Source organism: Equus caballus, chromosome 1 (genome assembly GCF_041296265.1).
Source record: "Equus caballus isolate H_3958 breed thoroughbred chromosome 1, TB-T2T, whole genome shotgun sequence".
Lineage (NCBI taxonomy): Eukaryota > Metazoa > Chordata > Mammalia > Perissodactyla > Equidae > Equus > Equus caballus.
The window spans coordinates 104843544-104863039 of NC_091684.1; the positions used below are offsets into that span (position 1 = coordinate 104843544).

General features: G+C 58.1%; 2 protein-coding genes across 5 annotated transcripts; one reads left to right on the top strand and one right to left on the bottom strand.

Annotated features, from left to right (window-relative positions):
• The first annotated feature begins 1068 nt into the window (after positions 1-1068).
• UNC45A (unc-45 myosin chaperone A) lies at positions 1069-18981 on the top strand. Of its 4 annotated transcripts, XM_023649679.2 has the most exons (23): positions 1069-2145; positions 4509-4674; positions 4862-5072; positions 5568-5947; positions 6174-6335; positions 6578-6614; positions 6913-7088; positions 9345-9437; positions 9954-10121; positions 11276-11444; positions 11728-11898; positions 12631-12802; positions 13415-13715; positions 14529-14623; positions 14844-14985; positions 15368-15508; positions 15714-15841; positions 15993-16059; positions 16510-16623; positions 16846-16961; positions 17828-17945; positions 18053-18208; positions 18358-18981. In XM_023649679.2, the coding sequence occupies exons 4-23, from the start codon at positions 5942-5944 to the stop codon at positions 18613-18615; spliced, it is 2790 nt and encodes a 929-aa protein (XP_023505447.1). In that variant the 5' UTR covers positions 1069-2145; positions 4509-4674; positions 4862-5072; positions 5568-5941; the 3' UTR covers positions 18616-18981. The 4 variants fall into 4 exon arrangements, with proteins under 4 accessions (XP_023505447.1, XP_014589414.2, XP_070086874.1 ...); XM_014733928.3 differs by lacking the exons at positions 1069-2145; positions 4509-4674; positions 4862-5072 and having other exon boundaries at positions 5781-5992; XM_070230773.1 differs by lacking the exons at positions 1069-2145; positions 4509-4674; positions 4862-5072 and having other exon boundaries at positions 5812-5947; positions 6770-7088.
• On the bottom strand, positions 1481-3237 carry HDDC3 (HD domain containing 3). Its single transcript, XM_001502800.5, has 4 exons — positions 2983-3237; positions 2614-2669; positions 2261-2501; positions 1481-1969 (listed from the first exon to the last, which is right to left on the bottom strand). The coding sequence occupies exons 1-4, from the start codon at positions 3092-3094 to the stop codon at positions 1839-1841; spliced, it is 540 nt and encodes a 179-aa protein (XP_001502850.1). The 5' UTR covers positions 3095-3237; the 3' UTR covers positions 1481-1838.
• Positions 18982-19496: the final 515 nt, after the last annotated feature.

Consider the following 19496-nt stretch of genomic DNA (forward strand, 5'->3'; position numbering starts at 1 on the left):
GAGAGCGCACCAGGTCAGCAAATTAACCTCAAACGGTTCAGGGAAAAAAGTTACTTATCCCATTTGTCTGTTTAAAAAAAAAACTATTGAATTAAAAAAATATCTCCCACATTGGCTCAGATCAAACAGGTTACCTACGGAGGCCTCAGACTGAATCCAGATCCACTAGCTGCTTCAGACCTGATCTTTCCTATTCCCAGCAATCGGGGCTGACCTCAACTGTGGTCATTCTTGTCTGGCTAAAAAGACTCAGGAGTGTGGCAAAAAGAGAGAGAGGTTCTGGTCCCAATCCTGTCACGAACCAGTTTTCTTCACCTCTCCGAGCTTCATATTTCTTCTCTAAAGTGAGACAAAAATTCTACCCTGCATCTCTCCTCTGGTTATTATAAAGAACAGACGAGGTAACACATGCCAAAAGGTTTTGTAAAACATGAGGCCCTGTGATGATCTCTTGATCTTTGCATTTTCTAAAGGTACAAAAGGGATTAATGTTTGTTAAATGTCCTGAAACTCTAATTTTAAGCCACTTAAGAACTGAAGACTAATTTTAAAACTTCGGTAAATATTGTTTTTAAAAGTGTAAGGAAGTACTTTTAAAAATCCTGTAAGCATGCCCGTCAAAACTAATTAAAAAAAAAATTAAAACCAGAATTCTCCAAAACGTATCAAACGCTGGCCTGCCTTTAAGGGGATTAAACTTTTGAACTTTGTTTATTCGTTTATCTGGGACCGTCTTGAAACTCGTTTTCTTTTAAAATCACCTTTTTGTTGCCCTTCATCTTTTTTTCCCCAAAGCAACTGCACTGGGGCCTTTTTTGGGTAAATAACCATCATGGTCCAAAACGAAGTGGCCTTTGACCTCACAATTTCCCCATCCCCCAGTTGCACCCTTTTCAAAGGGACTTGATGCGCATCAGGTGCTCGGCAGCGACCACGATCCGCACGCGGTGGTCCCGCCATGCGGCCGCCACAAACAGCTCCGCCCCTCGCCCAGGCCCCGCCCAGCGCCGGACTCCATGGGCGGGGCTGCCCCGGAGCCACTTCCGGAGGCGCCCGGAAGTTCCTGTCGCTTAGCAACCAAAGGACCCTGCCATGTGATGGGGCTGAGACCTCGGGGTTGAGGGGGGTTACCGACTGCGGCCAGTGTCCGCTACAATCTGCCTTGCTCAGCAAGCGCTGCCAGTAAGCAGGTGGCGCTCCTTTCCCACATCTGTCATCCCGTCCAACTTTCTTAATGAGGAAGACCACTACCGTTTTTTGAGCACCTACGTGTCAGTCTCCACCAGGCACGTCACATAATCTAACCCTGGAAATAACACAAGCTATCTCACTGATCAGGAAGCCAGGCTCAGAGGGGTTGAGACCTCAACTTGAGGGACCAGTCCCAGGACGCACACAACTGGAACCCTGCCCTGATGAAGGGCAGGTATCCCGCCTACCGGTTCCCCACTCGGGAGGCTGGAGAAGGAGCAGCAGCAACTTAAATCTTCACCTCAAATACTTTATTTTCCATAATGACTTATGAACTAGGGCTTATATAAGCCCAAATCCCTGAGGGGCCAGAGACTCCACCATGCAAAATCGCAAACAGACCCAAGGGAGAAAGGCAGTGAATGCACTAGAAATGGGTGGGGTGCATCTGATTCCCACAATCCAGGGTTCAGCTTAGTTGGCAGGAAATCTTCGGCAGGCGGAAAAAAAACAAGTGGTTTGGCCCCTAATATCTGGGCTGAGTGAACCAGGAAGGGAGCAGGGGCGGCACAGAAGGGCTGGAGTATGAATCCTCTCCTGCCTGAGTAAGGCTGGAGCCTGTGCCACCTGGTGGCTCCAAGCACCGCTCAGAGTGTCAGCCCCCGCTCCTTAAGCAGCTGCTTGAGAGCCTCTTCCAGCTGCCGGTTTGTTCCCTGAAGCCCCTTCACCACCTGTGCTGCCCACTCGAAGTATTCCTGGACTCTCTGTTCGGACCATCCTGCAGAAGAACGGACAGAACGCTGCTCTCATGTAGCCTCCAGGACAGCCGCGGATGGTGCTTGTCCCGGAGGACTTGGGGCAGGGCCTTGGGAAGGGTTCCTGATCTGTCCTGAAAACTTCCCCTTGGCCCAGCCATCGTATTTCTACTGTATGAAGGAAGATCAGAGTGGTCTGGTAGGATTCGTTTGGGGAACGCCCAGGCTTTTTTTTCCCAGGGGAACTGACCAACCTGTGCCTCCAGAAGGTGGACACCCCTCCCCTTTCCCTGAGATCAGGTTGGGGCGCGTACCCTCTGGGGTGCAGCGATTCAGGTCCCTCAGATTGTACAGTTTGTCTGCCAGCTTCACCAGTTTCGCCCCCGGGCTGCTGTGGGGCGCCTGCTCCACCTGCAGCCGCTTTCTCTCCAGCTTGGGCAGAGTCTTGTCATCCGTCACCTCCTCCACCAGACGGCGCACTTGCGCCCCGAAGTGCAGCTCCACCTCATCCAGGGTGGTGTCCGTGTCCTCCACGGTGTCATGGAGCAGGGCTGCCTGGGGACAGGCTTCCACTCAGCCCTGGGACGCCGCCAGCCAAGGGGTGCCCGGAGCTGAATGGCGCCCGTGATCCCCACCCCAGCCTCCTGGACGAGAAGGAGGAAGTTACCTGCAACACCACAATGTCAGTGATTCCCGCCTCATGGGTCAGGATCCGAGCCACACCTGACGGGGCAAAGCAAGAAGTCAGACCAGAGGGAGCCCCAGGGCGGCGCGTTGTGGGTTTTGTAGAGCCAGATGTGGCCCATCACTAACTGGGTGACCTTGGACAAGTCCTTTGCTCTCTTTGGATGCGAAGTGTACAAAGGGGACAATCATGCCTGCCGCCTAGGGTTGTTGTGAGGCTTAAACACGAATAGCGTCTGGCGCAAAGCTGGATACACAGTCAGTGCTCAGGAAGGAGCGAGCCCTCCGCCTGCCCTTCCCGGTCCCCACCCCCTAGACGCCGCTGCGGTTGCTCCCCGGGCGGCGCGCCCACCGATAGGGTGGTTGATGTAGGGGGTCCCTTCGGGGTCCTTCCGCCGCTGCCATCGGTGCTTGCGAGCCGCGAAGTCTGCAGCCTCCAGCAGCCGCGCCGCCTCGGAGCCCATCGCACGGGTCCGGCGGACGACTGCCGTCCCGGGAGCCCGGGGAGCCCGGACGGAGCGTCCACAGCGCCCCCTGGCGCCGCGGAGGCCCGGGGATGGCGGAGTGTGGCCGGGACGCGTTCCTCCGGGGCTGACCCTCCCGGCAGACAGTGCGGGGTGCTGGGCAGCTGTCCTCAGCATCGCAGCCCTGGTTCAGTGCGCTCTGCTGGGGGTGCAGGAAGAACATGGGCTGGCTCTCTAGGAGCCCGTAGTCTGGAGGGAGGAGGAAGACCGACAAGAAATAAGACGGTGGGCTCATGGTGTGCGCACCGGGGACTGGGTTACGGTGGAGGAAGGGCCATTCACTTAGTCTCTTAGTCAGAGGCAGATTGTCTCAGCAGGGGTCCCTCCCTTCATGAAAAGTCAATCTTCAACCTGTCAGTGCTCTGAAAATTCTCAAAGAGCTTTAAAAAGTAGTTCTCCCTGCAGGGATGGGCCTGGTTGCTCTGGGCATGGGAGCCTCATTTTGGGGCCCAGAACTTCTGGAAATTGGAGCCTACGCAGCCCTACCTAATTGAGTTAGATTTCAGCTCCCAGGCCGCAGTGATGTCTCTGCAAGAACCGTTTTCTTTGCTCTCAGGTGCTGGGACAAAATTTCTTTCTTGTGCCACAAAGGTTCCTGCTTCAGTCCCCAGGCACCTGCTGTGGGCCCGTGGGGTGATGAGTGTTGACACTGCTGTTCTGGGAGCATGGTGTTGTCAGGCCTCAGTAGGCACTAGAACAACACTGAACACTGCTGGCTGGTGGCCTCCGGCCTTCTGGATTAATTCTCTGTCCCCGTGGGTGGCAGCCATGAGGTAGGAGGGGTCAGAGGGCCCCAGAGGCCCCAGAAGAGCATTCCCTGTGAAATGGGGCTCGTTAGTTGGGAAGTATACTCCAGGCAGACAGGTAGCCTCTGTGCTCTGGCTGGTAGCTGGGGCAGATGAGGGCTCAGGGGGAAGAGCTAACGAAAGGGCCTGCCTCTGGTCTTCAGCTAGTGTTGGTGGTTGCCATGATGCAGAGGTTAGGGAGGGAACATCCAGACGCTGGAGCTCAGGTCTCCGGGGCCTGACATGGAACAATCAGAATTCCCAGGGCTTCCACACAGCCGGAAAGTTGAGAGTGGGTGGAGAGAAACACATTTGGCTCTAAACGCTTATCTGTTCTTCTGGCTAATGGCTGAACTTCTCTCTCATCCCCCATCCTGTCCTCTAGTCTTCTGAGCCTTTTTCCCTTCAGCTCAGAAAATCTTGGGCCGCTGGGAGCCGCAGCCCCCATTTTCCAACAGAAGATAGGAACAGTCACTTTAATCCCTCTCTAGAGGTCTGTGACAGGAAAGCTTCGAGTTTGTGTTAATGGTGTCCGCGGGCCTTCATTTTCATTTCCGTGCCGTCTGCAGCCATGGCTTAGAAAGAGAGAGATCGGGGCTCCCAGGAACCGGGCTGAGGAGGAAGTGACTTTCATGGACTTCCAGAGGACGCAGGGCCTTTCGCTCAGGGGCCTGTCTGGGGGGCTACTGCTGGTCTTCAGCTGGATGACCCTTTCCCAGCAGACCTCTCTCTCAGGTACAGCACTCTCCTCTGCCCCATGCCCCGCTTCAGGTCCCCTATTCTCCCAGCTCGGAAGCTGATGGGGCGGAAGGGAGCCGGTCCACCTGAGAATGGCTGATCCCTTTCACTCTCCCCCAGGGGTGGAGCGGGGTGTGGGCGGACCCTTCCGGCTTGTCTCCAGCCCCCTTGCTCCTCCCTTCAGCATTGGCCCGCCACCCTCACTTGTGCCGGACCACCCGGGAGGCAGGCGGCCGCCACTACCCTGGTTTCTTCTGTCCTCGGCTCTCTGACACTCGCGAGGAAGCCTACTGCTGCCACCTGCAGGCGGCAGGGGGCTCCTGCTGCACCCGGGCTGAATTCGAGGCCTTGTACCGAGTCAACCTGTCCTCCCTTCCGCCTCCGCCCACGCTCAGGTGCGACCTCCAGCCCAAGAGCCGCCGGAACACCGGCAGGGTGGTCCAGGATCTGGGGCTCTGTTCCTAAATGCTGGGGTGGGGGGCTTGTAGCGTATAGACTAGTGGAGGGATAGACCTCAAACAGAAAATCACGTAAATACGTGATTACAAACGATTCCGCGAAGGAAAAGTTGAGGGGCTGTGAAAGCCGGTAACAGGGAGCCATTGCATGTGTCGTGGGACCGGGGCGGGGTGGGCGGGGCGGGTGTCAAGACAGAGGATCTCGTAGTCTGTGGATTGCACACGTTCTAGTCGAGGTTTTCAATCCTGAATCTGTGCATGGAGGGCTTCAGGGTACCTGTGAGCCTCCTGAATTTGTATTTCACAAACGCTACTTTTATCAGAGGAGGGGGTCCCGAGCTTCCTCCCGACTCTCGGGGGTTCTGTACCCCACAGGATGCAGCAGCGAGAGTGCGGCGGGCCAGCACCCTGATGCTCTCGCCTTTCCCACAGGGGCCCGGGCCCGCTCCTCGCGCTGGGCCTCTACAGCCTGCTGCTGGTGGTCCTGATCAGCGCAGACCTCGTGCACTTCTGCCGCGGTCGGGGCCGGAGCCGCAGCCGACCAGCCCCTCGGTCCTCCGCCGCGCGCCCCCTGCAGGTCCCGGCGGGAACAGACTAGGCGAGCCCGGGGCTTCTCTGCGCCTGCGCACCCAGGCCGAGCGCTCCGCCTTGGCTCCGCCCCCGACGCGCCCGCCGTGGCCCCGCCCCTTCTCGTTCACCGCCTTGGACGCCGGACTGGGGCGGGGCAGCGACGGCAGATTCCTGAGCCCAGACCCACCCCCGCCCCAGAGACTGCGGCTGCGCGGGCCCGGGACATCTGCATCGCGATGACTGTGAGTGGTCCACGGACCCCCGAGCCCCAGCCCGCCGCCCCCGGGGTGCGTACCCATCCCCCCGCACCATCACCTCTTCGCTCCAACTCGGACCATTCCCCGGCCTCCTCCTCCCTCCATCTTGGCCCTCAATGGGACTCGTCCGCGACACGCAGCCTCCTCTCCTCCCTACTCCCCGGCTCTGCCCTGAGCCCATCTCCGACGCCTCCACCCCTTCCCCCCACAGGCCAGCTCAGTGGAGCAGCTGCGGAAGGAGGGCAACGAGCTGTTCAAATGCGGGGACTACCAGGGAGCCCTGACGGCCTACACCCAGGCCCTGGATCTGGGCGCGACGCCCCAGGACCAGGCCATTCTGCACCGGAACCGGGCCGCCTGCCACCTCAAGCTGGTGAGGGAGCGGCTCCTCTTCCCCTGGCCTGCCGGCCCCGGTTTGCCCATCTCGCTGCTCCTCGGGCCCCGGCTGGGCATTCACCTCCCCAGGCCACCCACACTTGTCAGAAATCTTTTGGGCTTCTTGGTCTGGGGGGCGGGGGGGTCGATCAGGTGACCGTAGAGAACAGCCCTCCGCTCCCATTAGTGCTCTGGAAAGGAGATGGCCAGCCCCTCAGGCCTCTGTGCCTTCTCTTACAGGAAGATTACGACAAGGCCGAAACGGAGGCATCCAAAGGTAGGGTGCTGCCGGCCCTTGTGGGGAGCTGTGGGGCTTCTATGGTGGGCAAGGACCCTGGGGCCACCGCACCTTCACAGTCGCCTTTCCTTTCGCCCCTGAAACACATCTGCCTTCTTTCTTTCCCACTTCCTCGGGTGTCTCCTTTTCTGCAGCTACTCTCACCCTTTCTGAGGCTGGAGTGCTGGGCCCCACATTCGTCCCCCCACCTTCCTCTGGCCCTCGAGATCTTTCCCTCTTGCTCTTGCCTGGAGACGGAGGCCTCATGGGTGCTGACAGAGCTCCCGTTTCTGCTCAGCCATTGAAAAGGACGGCGGGGATGTCAAAGCGCTTTATCGACGCAGCCAAGCCCTAGAGAAGCTGGGCCGCCTGGACCAGGCTGTCCTCGACCTGCAGAGATGTGTGAGCCTGGAGCCCAAGAACAAAGTTTTCCAGGAGGCCCTGCGGAACATCGGGGGCCAGATTCAGGAGAAGGTACGTGAGTGACCAGGAGAGAGCAAGGCACTGACTGGTGGTAGAGGGGCACTGGTCCACGGGCCTGGGTCAAGGGTGTAAAGATAGTTCTCCAGAGAGGAGGTACCTATGGCCAGTGAACTTGTAGAATGATGCTCACCGTTGCCAGCAGTTACGGAAAAGCAAATTAAAATAGCAAGGGGCTGTAGTTTTGGTGGTCTAAGCATTTAAAGTTTGCGTACTTTGCTAGAAGGAGGGAGGCAGACACAGAAGTGGTGAGGTTAGGGGGACATGGCTCACGCATGACTCCTGGAGGGGATATGAGTTAGCACAGCTGATTTAGTACAGCTCCTTTAGAGAGCACGTTAGCATGTCTCTTAAAATTGTAAAAGAGCGGATCTTGTGATCCAGTATGCTTACTTCTTGCTGTCTGCTCTAGAGAAGCCTTGCTGTGTGCACAAGCAGGCTGGCTATGTTTATTTTGGCTTTGTTTGTAGTAATAAAGTCAAAACTTGCCTAAATGACCAGCAGTAGGGGAATGGCTAAATAGCCTGGGTGATGTCCTTCCTACAGACCCTGTGTTGTAGTTGCTGAGAACAGGTAGACCCACAAGTGTGGACATGGAAGGCAGATACTCGTCAAATGGAAAAAAGCAAAATATACAATAACATGTATAGTACGATACCATTTATGTTAAAACAATCCCGCATGTATACACCCAAAATATGCCATGTTTTCTGTGGGTCTGCTTGGGTAGGTAAACACAGAGAAAAGTATTTTTTTGGTTTTTTGAGGAAGATTAGCCCTGAGCTAACATCTGCCACCAATCCTTCTCTTTTTGCTGAGGAAGACTGGCCCTGAGCTAACATCTGTGCCCATCTTCCTCTACTTTCTATGTGGGACGCCTACCATAGCATGGCTTGCCAAGCGGTGCCATGTCCACATCCGGGATCTGAACCAGCGAACCCTGGGCCGCCGAAGCGGAACATGTGCACTTAACCTCTGCGCCACTGGGCCGGCCCGCAGAGAAAAGTATTTTAAAAGACATACATCTGGGGCTGGCCCCGTGGCCGAGTGGTTAAGTTCGCGTGCTCCGCTGCAGGCGGCCCAGTGTTTCGATGGTTCGAATCCTGGGCGCGGACATGGCACTGCTCATCAAACCACGCTGAAGCGGTGTCCCCCATGCCACAACTAGAAGGACCCACAACGAAGAATATACAACTATGTACGGGGGCGGGGGGCTTTGGGGAGAAAAAGGAAAAAATAAAATCTTTAAAAAACAACAACAAAGACATGCATCTGGGGCCGGCCCGGTTGCCTAGCAGTTAAGTTCACGTGCTGCACTTTGGTAGCCCAGGCTTTGCAGGTTTGGATCCTGGGTGTGGACCTAGCACGGCTCTCAAGCCACGCTGTGGCAGGCGTCCCACATAAAATAGAGGAAGATGGGCACAGATATTAGCTGAGGGCTAATCTTCCTCAAACAAACAAACAAACAAACAAAAAACATACGTCAAAATGGTATGTTTGTGTGACCTCTGGGGAAAGGAATGGGATTGAGGGGGATTTTCAAAAGAGAGCTTGCTTCGGCCATTAATTTTTTTTTTAATAAAGAGACATCACTTGTGTGGTACATATATTTAAAAATTAATTTAAGAGGAAGAACCTGGCAAGCAGGTCGCCTGGGCCTGGCAGGAGACTGTGCTGTGATGGGTTAGTCATGTCTGCACAGATGCACGAGGGAAGGGGGGCAGCATGCATACTAGGCAGCTGTCCACGTCTGGGACCCTGGGGAGAAAGAGTACTCATTGAGAGTATTTTTAGAAGCTGTCAAAAAGAGAATTCTGGAGCTGGAGGGAATGCTAGCAGCTGCCTCATGGCCTGCCGGCTCCGTCACAGGAGGCATAAATGTTGAGTTCGGTGCCAGGGGTGGAGCACCGTGCTGCCACAACAGAGATGGCACCACTGGCGGTGGGTTGCCTCGTGGCTGGCAGGATGCCTCCCCTTCTGAGTGGCACCGCCTTCAGCATCGGTGCTGCCCCTGCTGCCCGAGAGGGAAGCAATCAGAGAAGTAAACAGCCTCGGGAAGTTCAGGAGAAGCTGGCTGGCGAGTCTCTTCCTGCCCAGGGTTGCTTGGTGCTAGCTTGAAGCCCAGGCATCCTTGCTGGGCCTCCCAGAGACAGGCTCTAGGCCTGGGAGGAGCCAGAGAGAACAAACGGGCAACTTGTTGTCTCTGGCCAGGAGAGGTGATGTTGTTCATGCTTTGTTGGTTTGTCATAGGTGCGATACATGTCCTCGACGGATGCCAAAGTGGAGCAGATGTTTCAGATACTACTGGACCCGCAGGAGAAAGGCACTGAGAAGAAGCAGAAGGTATAGGGCCCGGACTGTGTGAGTGGGGCTGAACTCCCACGAGAGCTGCCCTTCCATAGCACCCTCCCTGTGTGCTGACGTTGCCCCCGAAGCCCCTGTTGGCCTGGTCTGCTGGATGTCACTCCTGAGATCGTGCCGCTGGGCCCACAGACCCTGGGTGGGAGCTCAGAGGGCCTGCCCCTGAGTGTGAGCCATGCAGAGGGAACAGTGTTCACTGAGCGCCCTGTGGGCCAGGGCCTGTGCCAGGAGCTAGGGGCACAGAGGTGACTGAGGCACTGTCCCTGCCCTTCAGGCTCTGCCAGAGATTTGGGACCCATTTACTCTAACCATCGACCCTGAGAGCACGCTCTTCCCTCTACTTACAGAGAAGGAAATTGAAGTTCAGAGAGGTTAAATTTGTGGCCACGGACGCTCAGCTGCTCAGTGGAAGCCATGAGGTCCCGAGCTCAGGGCCTTTGCTTGTCCTGCCCCTGCTGTGTGCAGGGTCCCCGTGGTGATGTGCTTCCTCTGATGCAGGCTTCTCAGAACCTGGTGGTGCTGGCCCGGGAGGATGCCGGAGCTGAGAAGATCTTCCGGAGTAACGGGGTTCAGCTCTTGCAACGCCTGCTTGACACGGGAGAGAGCGACCTGATGCTGGCAGCTCTGCGCACCCTGGTCGGCATTTGCTCTGAGCACCAGTCACGGGTACGTGTGCCAGAGGGTCTAGTTATTACCTCCATCCGTCCGTCCATCTGTTTGTCCATCCATCCATCCATCCACTCACCCACCCTTCCACCCTTCTATTCTTCATCTTATTCCCTCCCAAAATGTAAGGTAGAGTACAAGGAGACATGTAATAAGAGAGGAAAAATTAAAATGGCACGAGAAAGGCCAACATAATTTGGGCTGAAGTGGGTGCTTGCTTTGGGTGGGCTCACAGGCGTGAGCTGGCTTCCCTGAGCCGGCTCACAGAGGTGCCTGTCACTGACTCATTCATTGTCCATGTGGTAAAAGCAAGCTTGTTGCAAAGAAAAAGGCACCTGTCCTTCCCCACAAACCAAACTGGGTTCCCCTGGAGGGGGTCCTCACAGTGAGTGATGTGGTCAGTGATGTCACACACAGCATCTTTACCATCGAGACAGTGACCAGATGTGAAGGGCTTGACCCCGAAATGATTCTCAGCATAGACTGAGGGTGTCCAGCACAGACAGTTCAGCAGGAAGAGTCCTGCCCTGGGCCAGTGTCACGAAGGCCATGCCCCAGCTCTTGCCGGAGCTGGCTTGACCCAGGGGACAGGGACGTGGCCCTTGGTTGCTTTTAGAGGAGCCCACACTTCCTACATCAGAGTGGAAATGTGAAATGCTCTGCGAAAGCTCTTTAGGCCAAGTTCGGCTATATTTCTGGGTCTCCCAGAACTAAGAATGGTAAGAGCCTGTGAATTCTGTCTGCAGAATCCCCAGGGTGTAGACAGAACCTCAGCGTTGATATTGGGGAGGAACTAGGTGGCCTTGGGCCTGGTAGGCAGGTAGCTTTGTCCAGGCTGTTTCTCCTTCCTGGGGGGACACAGGCCAAAGCAGCTGCTTTCAGGGCCACAGTATTTATTCCTTGTCTTGTCTGGAGCCAAGGAGAGGAGACAGGGTGGAGAATTCCTCTGGAATGCTTTCTTTAGGAAGCCTTTCCAACGAGGTCATGCTGGGCCCCCCGGCCACACCCTCAGGCAGGCCCACTTGGTTTTCGTTGGAGCTGCTCCTTCCCCTAAATGTTTTCTCCCCTCGGGCGCCCTTCCCTGGCCCCCAGTTAGGGGTCTCTGTGGCTGCCCTTCACCAGCTTGAGGCTCTGTCCACCTCTCTCCCACCCAGACAGTGGCGACCTTGAGTGTGCTGGGAACGCGGCGCGTGGTCTCCATCCTGGGCGTGGAGAACCAGGCTGTGTCCCTGGCTGCCTGCCACCTGCTGCACGTTATGTTTGATGCCCTCAAGGAAGGTGTCAAGAAAGGATTCCGAGGCAAAGAAGGCGCCATCATCGTGGGTGAGTGGCAGCAGGTCTGTGGTCCTTTGGGGGTTGCTGTCGTGGAGGGGAAGGGGCTGAGCCAGCCAGGCCAGCTCGTTGGGGACCAGACTTGCAGCTGCAGGTTGTTCAGGAATATGGCTTGGTGTTCCAAGTAGCCAGGGCACCTGTGGGCAAGGCTGGAACCCAGCCCAGAGCCCAGGATGCAGGTTCCCCTACCCCGTATCTTCCTGGCCTATTGGGGAAGTTCAGGGTCAGATGGGCTGGGCCACCATGTAGCCCACCGATGTCGTCTTGTTGCCAGATCCCGCCCGGGAGCTGAAGGTCCTCATCAGTAACCTCTTGGAGCTACTGACTGAGGTGGGGGTCTCGGGCCAAGGCCGAGACAATGCCCTGACCCTCCTCATCAAAGTGGTACCCCGAAAGTCTCCCAAGGACCCCAACAACAGCCTCGCCCTCTGGGTCATTGACCAAGGTAGGTGATGCCGTTTGAAAAAGAGCAAGAAAGAGCTTGAGCACGCGTGGCATCTTGCTTGGGTTGCGGGCCTGTGTATCCCCAGCAGTGATTGCAGTGAGCCCGGGGTCTGCACTGAAGTGCACCCTGTGGCCTGTGCTGCCCCCTCGGGGAACGCAGAGTTAGACCCTCAGCCGTGACCATGTGTGCTGCACGCACGTTGAGCAGGCCTGCGAGCTGGTTAACGGGGAGGAGGGATCAGCTTTCTGTATCTGAAGCTTTTTTTCAGTGAACGTGTGTTGCTTCTATATTCAGGAAAGAACATATGTCTAATATAAAAATTCACACTTCTCTTTTCCCCTAAAAGATAAGTGAGGAAAGCTTGGCAGAAGTCGCTGCACGAGCACACCTTCTGGGTGCTCCTCTCCCCTTGTTAGCCCCATAGTCCTGTGAGGTGTGGATGTTATTTTCCCCTTTAGATTTACAGATGAGGAACCTCAAAGCCCCAGGACATTGGGCCCCACGGGCAGGGCCGGCATACAGACCTCACTTCTAAGGTCCCTCCCTGACCCCACAGCCGCCTCCACAGGTAGCGAGTCAGCCAACCAGATTCTCTGCGCCTACCCTCCAGGCAGCCGTGTGCCCTCTGTTACCTCGTCCAAGAGGGGTCCTGCTTTTCTGTCCAAGGAAACATCTCCCCTTTGCCTGTAGGGGTTGGAACTAGTGTTCTATCTACACAGGGTGTCTTTTCAGGTCTGAAGAAGATTCTGGAGGTGGGGGGCTCTGTGCAGGACGCTCCCGGGGAGCTCACGGTGACGGCCAACAGCCGCATGAGCGCCTCCATCCTCCTCAGCAAGCTCTTTGATGACCTGAAGTGCGATGCTGAGAGGGAGAATTTCCACCGACTCTGCGAAAACTACATCAAGTAAGGGAGTCGGCCCACCTCCCACCGCCGGGGGTTCCAGCAAGAGCCGCGACTCTTTGGGGAGGAACAGCAGGCAGAGGTTTTCTGCAAGAGCAGCCTTGAGGAGGTCTAGCAGGGGCTAGCATAGCGGTCCTGGGGCCTACTTCTTATTCCAAAGTGATGTCCCCAGGGATGCTGGTTCTCAGATCGTTTCTCCTATAATGCGGCAGATGCCATCGAGCACGCACTATGTTTATGGAGCACTTAGTGTGTGTCTGTTCCGACACAGCAGTAACACCACAGCCCTTACCCTTATGGAGCCTCAGCTGGAGAAGACTGGCGACAAATTATGAAACCAGCAGAGCAGTTTCAGATCCTAAGTACAGGAAGGAGATAGATGGGGTGTGAGTGAGAGTGACCTCTGTAGGGTGGGGTGTCATCAGGGACGGCTCCCTGAAAGCCGAGAGCGAGAAGGCCGGCGCCCGCTGTCGGGAATGTGCTGGGCTTCCCGTCGGCAGTTCCTTGCTGTTCCTGCCCGGGCAGCACAGGTGCTTGGCCCGTGGAGGGGAAGGCAGGGAAGAAGAGTCCCTTTATGCTGGCCTTGAGGTGACAGCTGTCACCTGTGCCCCTCAGGAGCTGGTTTGAGGGCCACGGGCTGGCCGGGAAGCTGCGGGCCATCCAGACGGTGTCCTGCCTCCTGCAGGGCCCATGTGATGCCGGCAACCGGGCCCTGGAGCTGAGCGGCGTCATGGAGAGCGTGATCGCTCTGTGTGCCTCTGAGCAGGAGGAGGAGCAGCTGGTGGCTGTGGAGGCCCTGATCCACGCGGCCGGCAAGGCCAAGCGGGCTTCGTTCATCACCGCCAATGGCGTCTCGCTGCTGAAGGACCTGTACAAGCGCAGCGAGAAGGACAGCATCCGCATCCGGGCGCTGGTGGTGAGACGGGCAGGCCTGGGCGGGGCAGGCAGGGGGACCACCAGGCAGGGGGTCGGGCTGGCTGGTGTCTCAGGGTGTGGTCCTGCCCACTCTCGGTGGAAATATGGGAGGATGCAGGGCCTTGTCAAAGCCAGAAGCATGGGCCCTGGCTCCTCTCCCACAGGGCTCATGGTCAAGTCAGGGAGATGAGCCTTATACAGACGGAACACCCGAGAATGCAGGGCGGCACGTGCTGCCCGCTAAGGGTGGTGGGAGAAGCTCTGGAGGAGATGCTGAAGGAGTTTGGAGGACACAGTGGGCCATGCTGGTCAGAGGGGGGCTGTGTGGAAAGGTTGGGCCTGCAGGCGGCCCCAGGAGCTGGTGGTCTGGGGCCTGTGTGGCCTCCATGAGCCCGTCTAGCCTCCGTGAGCCCATTGCAGCCAGGCACCTTGGGGGAAGCTGGTCCTCCTTGGGGCCCTTAGTCCTGGGTTTCTCTGTCCCCTAAGGATCTTGGCCTTGGCTGAGGCACCTGTCTTCTCTCCACCTTTGCTCCACCTGTAAAGAGGTTTTTTGTATGACATGGAAAGGAACAGAGCAAATCCCGGTGCAGATTGGGAGGGGTTGGAGCCCAGGACAGCACAGCGGCCCATGTGTCAGTCTGTGCCAGTAGCTGCTTTTGCTGCCGAATGCTCTAGGTGGTAGCCTGGTGGGGGTGTGCGTGGCCTCCCGCGAGCCTGGCAGAGTGCCAGGGAGGGAGCCCCTGCCAGGTGTGGAGGAGCCCAGCTCTGCCTCCATCCCTAGAGGCCAGCAGCTGCTTCTCGCCTCTTCCCCCAGGGACTTTGTAAGCTGGGCTCGGCCGGTGGGACTGACTTTAGCATGAAGCAGTTTGCTGAAGGCTCCACTCTCAAACTGGCCAAGCAGTGTCGAAAGTGAGTCATTTGGTGTTGCCATGCCCCACCCTGCCCCGTCAGCTAGACGTCAAGAGAGGAGGGTCCGGGTGGAGGGTCCCTGGCTATCCCCCAGGCAGACTTCCTGGGTCCTGCCACATGATCTGCTTCCGTATGTGGGGCGATTTGACCCCCTGGTCCTGGTGTGCCCCTTCCAGCCCCCCCAGTTCTGATGGTCATCCACCGCCCTGCGTGTCCCCAGGTGGCTGTGCAATGACCAGATTGACGCAGGCACTCGGCGCTGGGCAGTGGAGGGCCTGGCCTACCTCACCTTTGATGCCGACGTGAAGGAAGAGTTTGTGGAGGACGAGGCTGCCCTCAAGGCCCTGTTCCAGCTCAGCAGGGTAGCTCCGGGGGTCCCTGCAGCCATCTGGGGACCCTGTCTAGAGTTAGAGCTTCCCAGGCTTTCTTGGCAGGTCTTGGCCAATAGCTTTGGTGGCCTGGGAGAGAGGGCTGGTAGCCCGAGTGGCTGCTCTGGGTGGCGTGGGCATACTGGCCTGCAGCAGCAGTGTCGGAAAGGACAGTCTCTGGTGGAGTTGGGGAGGTCAAGTATGTGAGCTCCCAAAGGCTGGCGCCAGGCAGGGCCCTGGGGAGGCTCCCGGCTTCATCCTGGCGCCCAAGGGGTCCAGTGAGGGTAGAATTGGGGGCCAGGGCCTGGGCAGCATTTATCCCAGTGCCGCTCTGCCCCCTGGGGTGGCCGACTGACTGGCCCTCTGCTCCTGGCAGTCCGAGGAGAGGTCGGTGCTCTTCGCGGTGGCCTCAGCGCTGGTGAACTGCACCAACAGCTACGACTACGAGGAACCCGACCCCAAGATGGTGGAGCTGGCCAAGTATGCCAAGCAGCACGTGCCCGAGCAGCACCCCAAGGTGAGGGGGCCGCTGAAAGGGGCTGGGGGGGGGTCTCTGCATCATGGGGACCGGTTCACCTGGGGCTTCCATAGCAGACGAGCCTTCCGTTTACGCGGGCTTCTTTCCCTTTGTTTTCACATCCATCACTCTGTGCTGTGAAGAGGGTCCCCCTTTCCCTTTCTAGTCGGCCGGGGCCCCTCTGCTAAGCCACCTCCTTCCCCAGGACAAACCGAGCTTCGTGCGGGCTCGGGTGAAGAAGCTGCTGGCAGCGGGCGTGGTGTCGGCCTTGGCGTGCATGGTGAAGACCGAGAGCCCGGTGCTGACGAGTTCCTGCCGCGAGCTGCTCTCCAGGTGAGGCTGCCCGGTGGAGCCCCTCCAGCTCGGAAGCCTCGAGGCTGCCCGCGGACCCCCGAGGGGGCAGTCCTGGTGCTGGGGCCTCTGGGCGGGGCTCCGGGCTGCCTCCTCCGCCCAGCCCCGCACCCACGCCACCCTCTCCCCACAGGGTCTTCCTGGCTTTGGTGGAGGAGGCTGAGGACCGCGGCACCGTGGTCGCTCAGGGAGGGGGCAAGGTGAGCTGGCTTACAGACGCTTTCCTGATGGTCCATAAAACCCCAGCAACAGCTGCCACACCCAAGAGTAGTTTTAGATGTGGGATGGGAACACTGTTGGTGACTGGCAGGAATGTCTTCCTGTGAGAGAGAGATGCTGGCAGGGAGGGTTCATCAGAGGCCCCGGCACTTTGTGCCTCTTTAGGTCCTGAGCTCTCCTCCTTTGCGTGTGTCGTTGGCCCCCACCTCCCCCACCGCCCCACCCCTGTCCATGGCTCGCCCTTCATAGGTGTTTCAGGAAGCACTTGGGCAGCTTAATGAGAGGCCTCAGGGAGGTGGAGAGGGTCTGAGCAGGGAGCCGCGTCAAGCTGGGCAGAGAGGAGGAGAAAGGTGAGGGCAGTCAGGGCTCAGGGCCTGCTGGTCCAGTCCACTCCTGGGCGTGTCTGGACACTGACGGGCTTGTCCCCACAGGCTCTGCTCCCGCTGGCCCTGGAGGGCACTGACGTGGGGCAGACGAAGGCGGCCCAGGCTCTCGCCAAGCTCACCATCACCTCCAACCCAGAGATGACCTTTCCTGGCGAGCGGGTGCGTGTCTTCCTGCCCCAGCCCTGGCCTCTACCCCTCCCTGGGCCCCGATGGCCTCTGACCTGGGCTGTGGCTCCTCCTTGGGACCAAGAGGAAGTGGCAGCTTTGCTGAGCCCCCGGGGCTGGGAGGGCAGCCTTCTCTCCGGGTGGACTCCCACCTGCGGGGTCCGTGGGTCAGTGGGGCTGGGGCGAGTAGCCCTGACAGGCACGTGCATACCACAGGTCTACGAGGTGGTCCGGCCCCTTGTCTCCTTGCTGCACCTCCACTGCTCGGGCCTGCAGAACTTTGAGGCACTCATGGCTCTGACAAACCTGGCGGGCATCAGTGAGAGGCTCCGGTCAGTGCCCTTGGGACGGGCGGCCTGGGCAGGGGGCGGCATCAGGGTTTAGATTATCCCCAGGGAAGCACTTTACAGTTTGGAAAGTACTCTGTGGTCACAGCTTTGTTCGAGCCTGGCAGTAACCCCTCTGTCACATCCAGCTGAGGAGACAGGCCAAGAGGTGTGACGTGGACAGTGCTCCATGAGAGGCGAGTCACCAAGCAGTAACCGTGCCGGCTCTGGAGTCAGACTGCCTGGGTTCAGATCCCGGCTTCACTGGGTACTAGTGTGTAAACTGAAACAAGTAATGTAAACCACACTGTGCCTCAGTTTCCCCCTCTGAAATGGGATGGTGATAGTGCCTATCTCATGGAGTCATAGTGAGGAGAATTAAACGAGAAAATACACGTACGAGCACTTGGTACATAAGTCCTGGCTCCTAGCAAGATGCCCAGTCGATACGTATTCGCTATTACTGCTAATCGTGACCTTGGGGACATTACTCACTGCTTAGCCTTGGTTTCCTCCTCTGCACAATAGTCATGCTCATCACACCTGCACCATCACCCTAGGGCCGTGTGAGGATTACTGAGGTAGTCCAAGTGCCAGGCCAGGAGAGTGCTTGAATATTCCGTGTTAGTGTCACCATCACCCCCAGTCTGGTCTCCCACTCTGAGCTGAGAGCATTGTCCACGGTCCCCTGCCGTCTCCTAGGCCTGGGCAGAAGGCTGGACCCCAGTGTAGTTCATCCCTGGTGGAGGAGGGCGTTCGGACATTGCCCAGGGAGATCCTCAGCTCGGGCTCGATTCTGTGGGGCCACGGGGCTGGGGGCAGGGGATGCCGAGGCTCTGACGATGCTGACCCTTCCACCCCTGGCCCGGCAGGCAGAAGATCCTGAAGGAGAAGGCCGTGCCCATGATTGAGGGCTACATGTTTGAGGAGCACGAGATGATCCGACGGGCGGCCACGGAGTGCATGTGTAACCTGGCCATGAGCAAGGAGGTGAGGGTCGGTCCTGGCGGTCGTGGCCGGCAGCTGTGCAGAAATACCTGGGCCCTGGCTGGGCTTTGCCCGAGCTGACTCCGCGCACACCCCTCATCTGGCCGCAGGTGCAGGACCTCTTTGAAGCCGAGGGCAATGACCGGCTGAAACTGCTGGTGCTGTACAGTGGCGAGGACGACGAGCTGCTCCAGCGCGCGGCTGCTGGGGGCCTGGCCATGCTCACTTCCATGCGGCCCTCGCTCTGCAGCCGCATCCCCCAAGTGGTCAGTGCCTCTGCTCAGTGGGAAGGGGAGGTGGGCCAGGAACCCCCAGCATGGTGGCGGTTGGTGGGGGAAGTCCCAAGGTGTGCGGGTGTGTCCCCTGTCAGGGTTTAGCCTGTTGCTCAGTGGTCACACCACTGTGTTCCCTGCAGACCACGCACTGGCTGGAGATCCTGCAGGCCCTGCTTCTGAACCCCAACCAGGAGCTGCAGCACCGGGGCGCCGTGGTGGTGTTGAACATGGTGGAGGCCTCGAGAGAGATTGCTAGCACCTTGATGGAGAGCGAGGTGCTGGAGATCCTGTCAGTGCTGGCTAAGGGCAAAGAGAGCCCCGTCACCAGGGTGGCCGCAGCTTGCCTGGGCAAAGCGGTGGACTATGGGCTTATCAAGCCCAACCAGGATGGAGAGTGAGGGGCTGCTAATGCACACGCTACCTACCACAGCACAGGGGGCCAGGACAGACACGGCCTTGCTGGTGGGGGCTGGGTCCCAAACACTCTGGCCTCTCCTCTGCAGCTGCCCTTTGATGTCCTCTGCTCTGAGTCAGGGGCCACATCAGTCACAGCCCTGCTCTGCCAGCACTGCCTCCAGCCTCACGCTGCAGGGCCCTCTCCTGTACTACTGTAGACAGCTGAGGGTGGGGAAGGTGCCTCCGAACTCAGCCTGTGGATTCCTGCACTGGGAAGGGCACGTTGAGCAGCCTCACCACCTTGAGCACCACCTGAGCCAGCTAGCAGGCCTGCTGCTGACCCACTAATAAAAGTGTGTGAACTCGAATGCGTGCCGCCTGTGGGCAGGGAAGGCTGGCGGTGGGCCCGAGTCTGGAACAGGAGCTGGGGGTGGTGGTGCACAGTGGAGCTCCACAGCAGCAGCAGAGCTGCCTTTACCGAAGGGATCTGGTGGATTCCCCACTCTAGAGCCCGCTGAGTTGCTAATCCTATTGGAGGGTCAAGGGATAAGCCTAGTGTTATGAACCTGAAGTGAGTTCGCTCACCCATTACCCAGCAAGCCACTCTGACAGCGGGAGTAGTGAAGGAAGTAGGAGTTTATTGCAAAGCATTGCAAAGCGCTGAGCAAGAACAGGCAGCTAACACTGTGATCCTGAACTCGCCGAAAGCTACTTGCAAGGGTTTTTATTTGGGATTTTAGACAGGGGAGAGGGAGCATGTAGCTGAAGTTTACAATGAGTCACGGTAGCTTCTCAAGGCTCCTGCGAGATGCCTCGGGTGGGGGTGGGTCCCATCATCAAGCTATTCTCTTATCAGCGGTGCTCCTCTTCTGCAAGGCAAGCT

What these genes read in the sequence shown, in the direction of transcription:
- HDDC3 (XM_001502800.5), bottom strand. Translation starts at nt 3,094, where the DNA reads ATGGGCTCCGAGGCGGCGCGGCTGCTGGAGGCTGCAGACTTCGCGGCT. An exon ending in CTACATCAACCACCCTATCG is followed by an intron (nt 2,670 to 2,982) that starts GTGGGCGCGCCG and finishes TTGCCCCGTCAG; the next exon opens with GTGTGGCTCGGATCCTGACC. An exon ending in GAATCGCTGCACCCCAGAGG is followed by an intron (nt 1,970 to 2,260) that starts GTACGCGCCCCA and finishes GTTCTTCTGCAG; the next exon opens with GATGGTCCGAACAGAGAGTC.
- UNC45A (XM_014733928.3), top strand. Translation starts at nt 5,942, where the DNA reads ATGACTGTGAGTGGTCCACGGACCCCCGAGCCCCAGCCCGCCGCCCCC. An exon ending in GGGGCCAGATTCAGGAGAAG is followed by an intron (nt 7,089 to 9,344) that starts GTACGTGAGTGA and finishes GGTTTGTCATAG; the next exon opens with GTGCGATACATGTCCTCGAC. An exon ending in GGCATCAGTGAGAGGCTCCG is followed by an intron (nt 16,962 to 17,827) that starts GTCAGTGCCCTT and finishes CTGGCCCGGCAG; the next exon opens with GCAGAAGATCCTGAAGGAGA.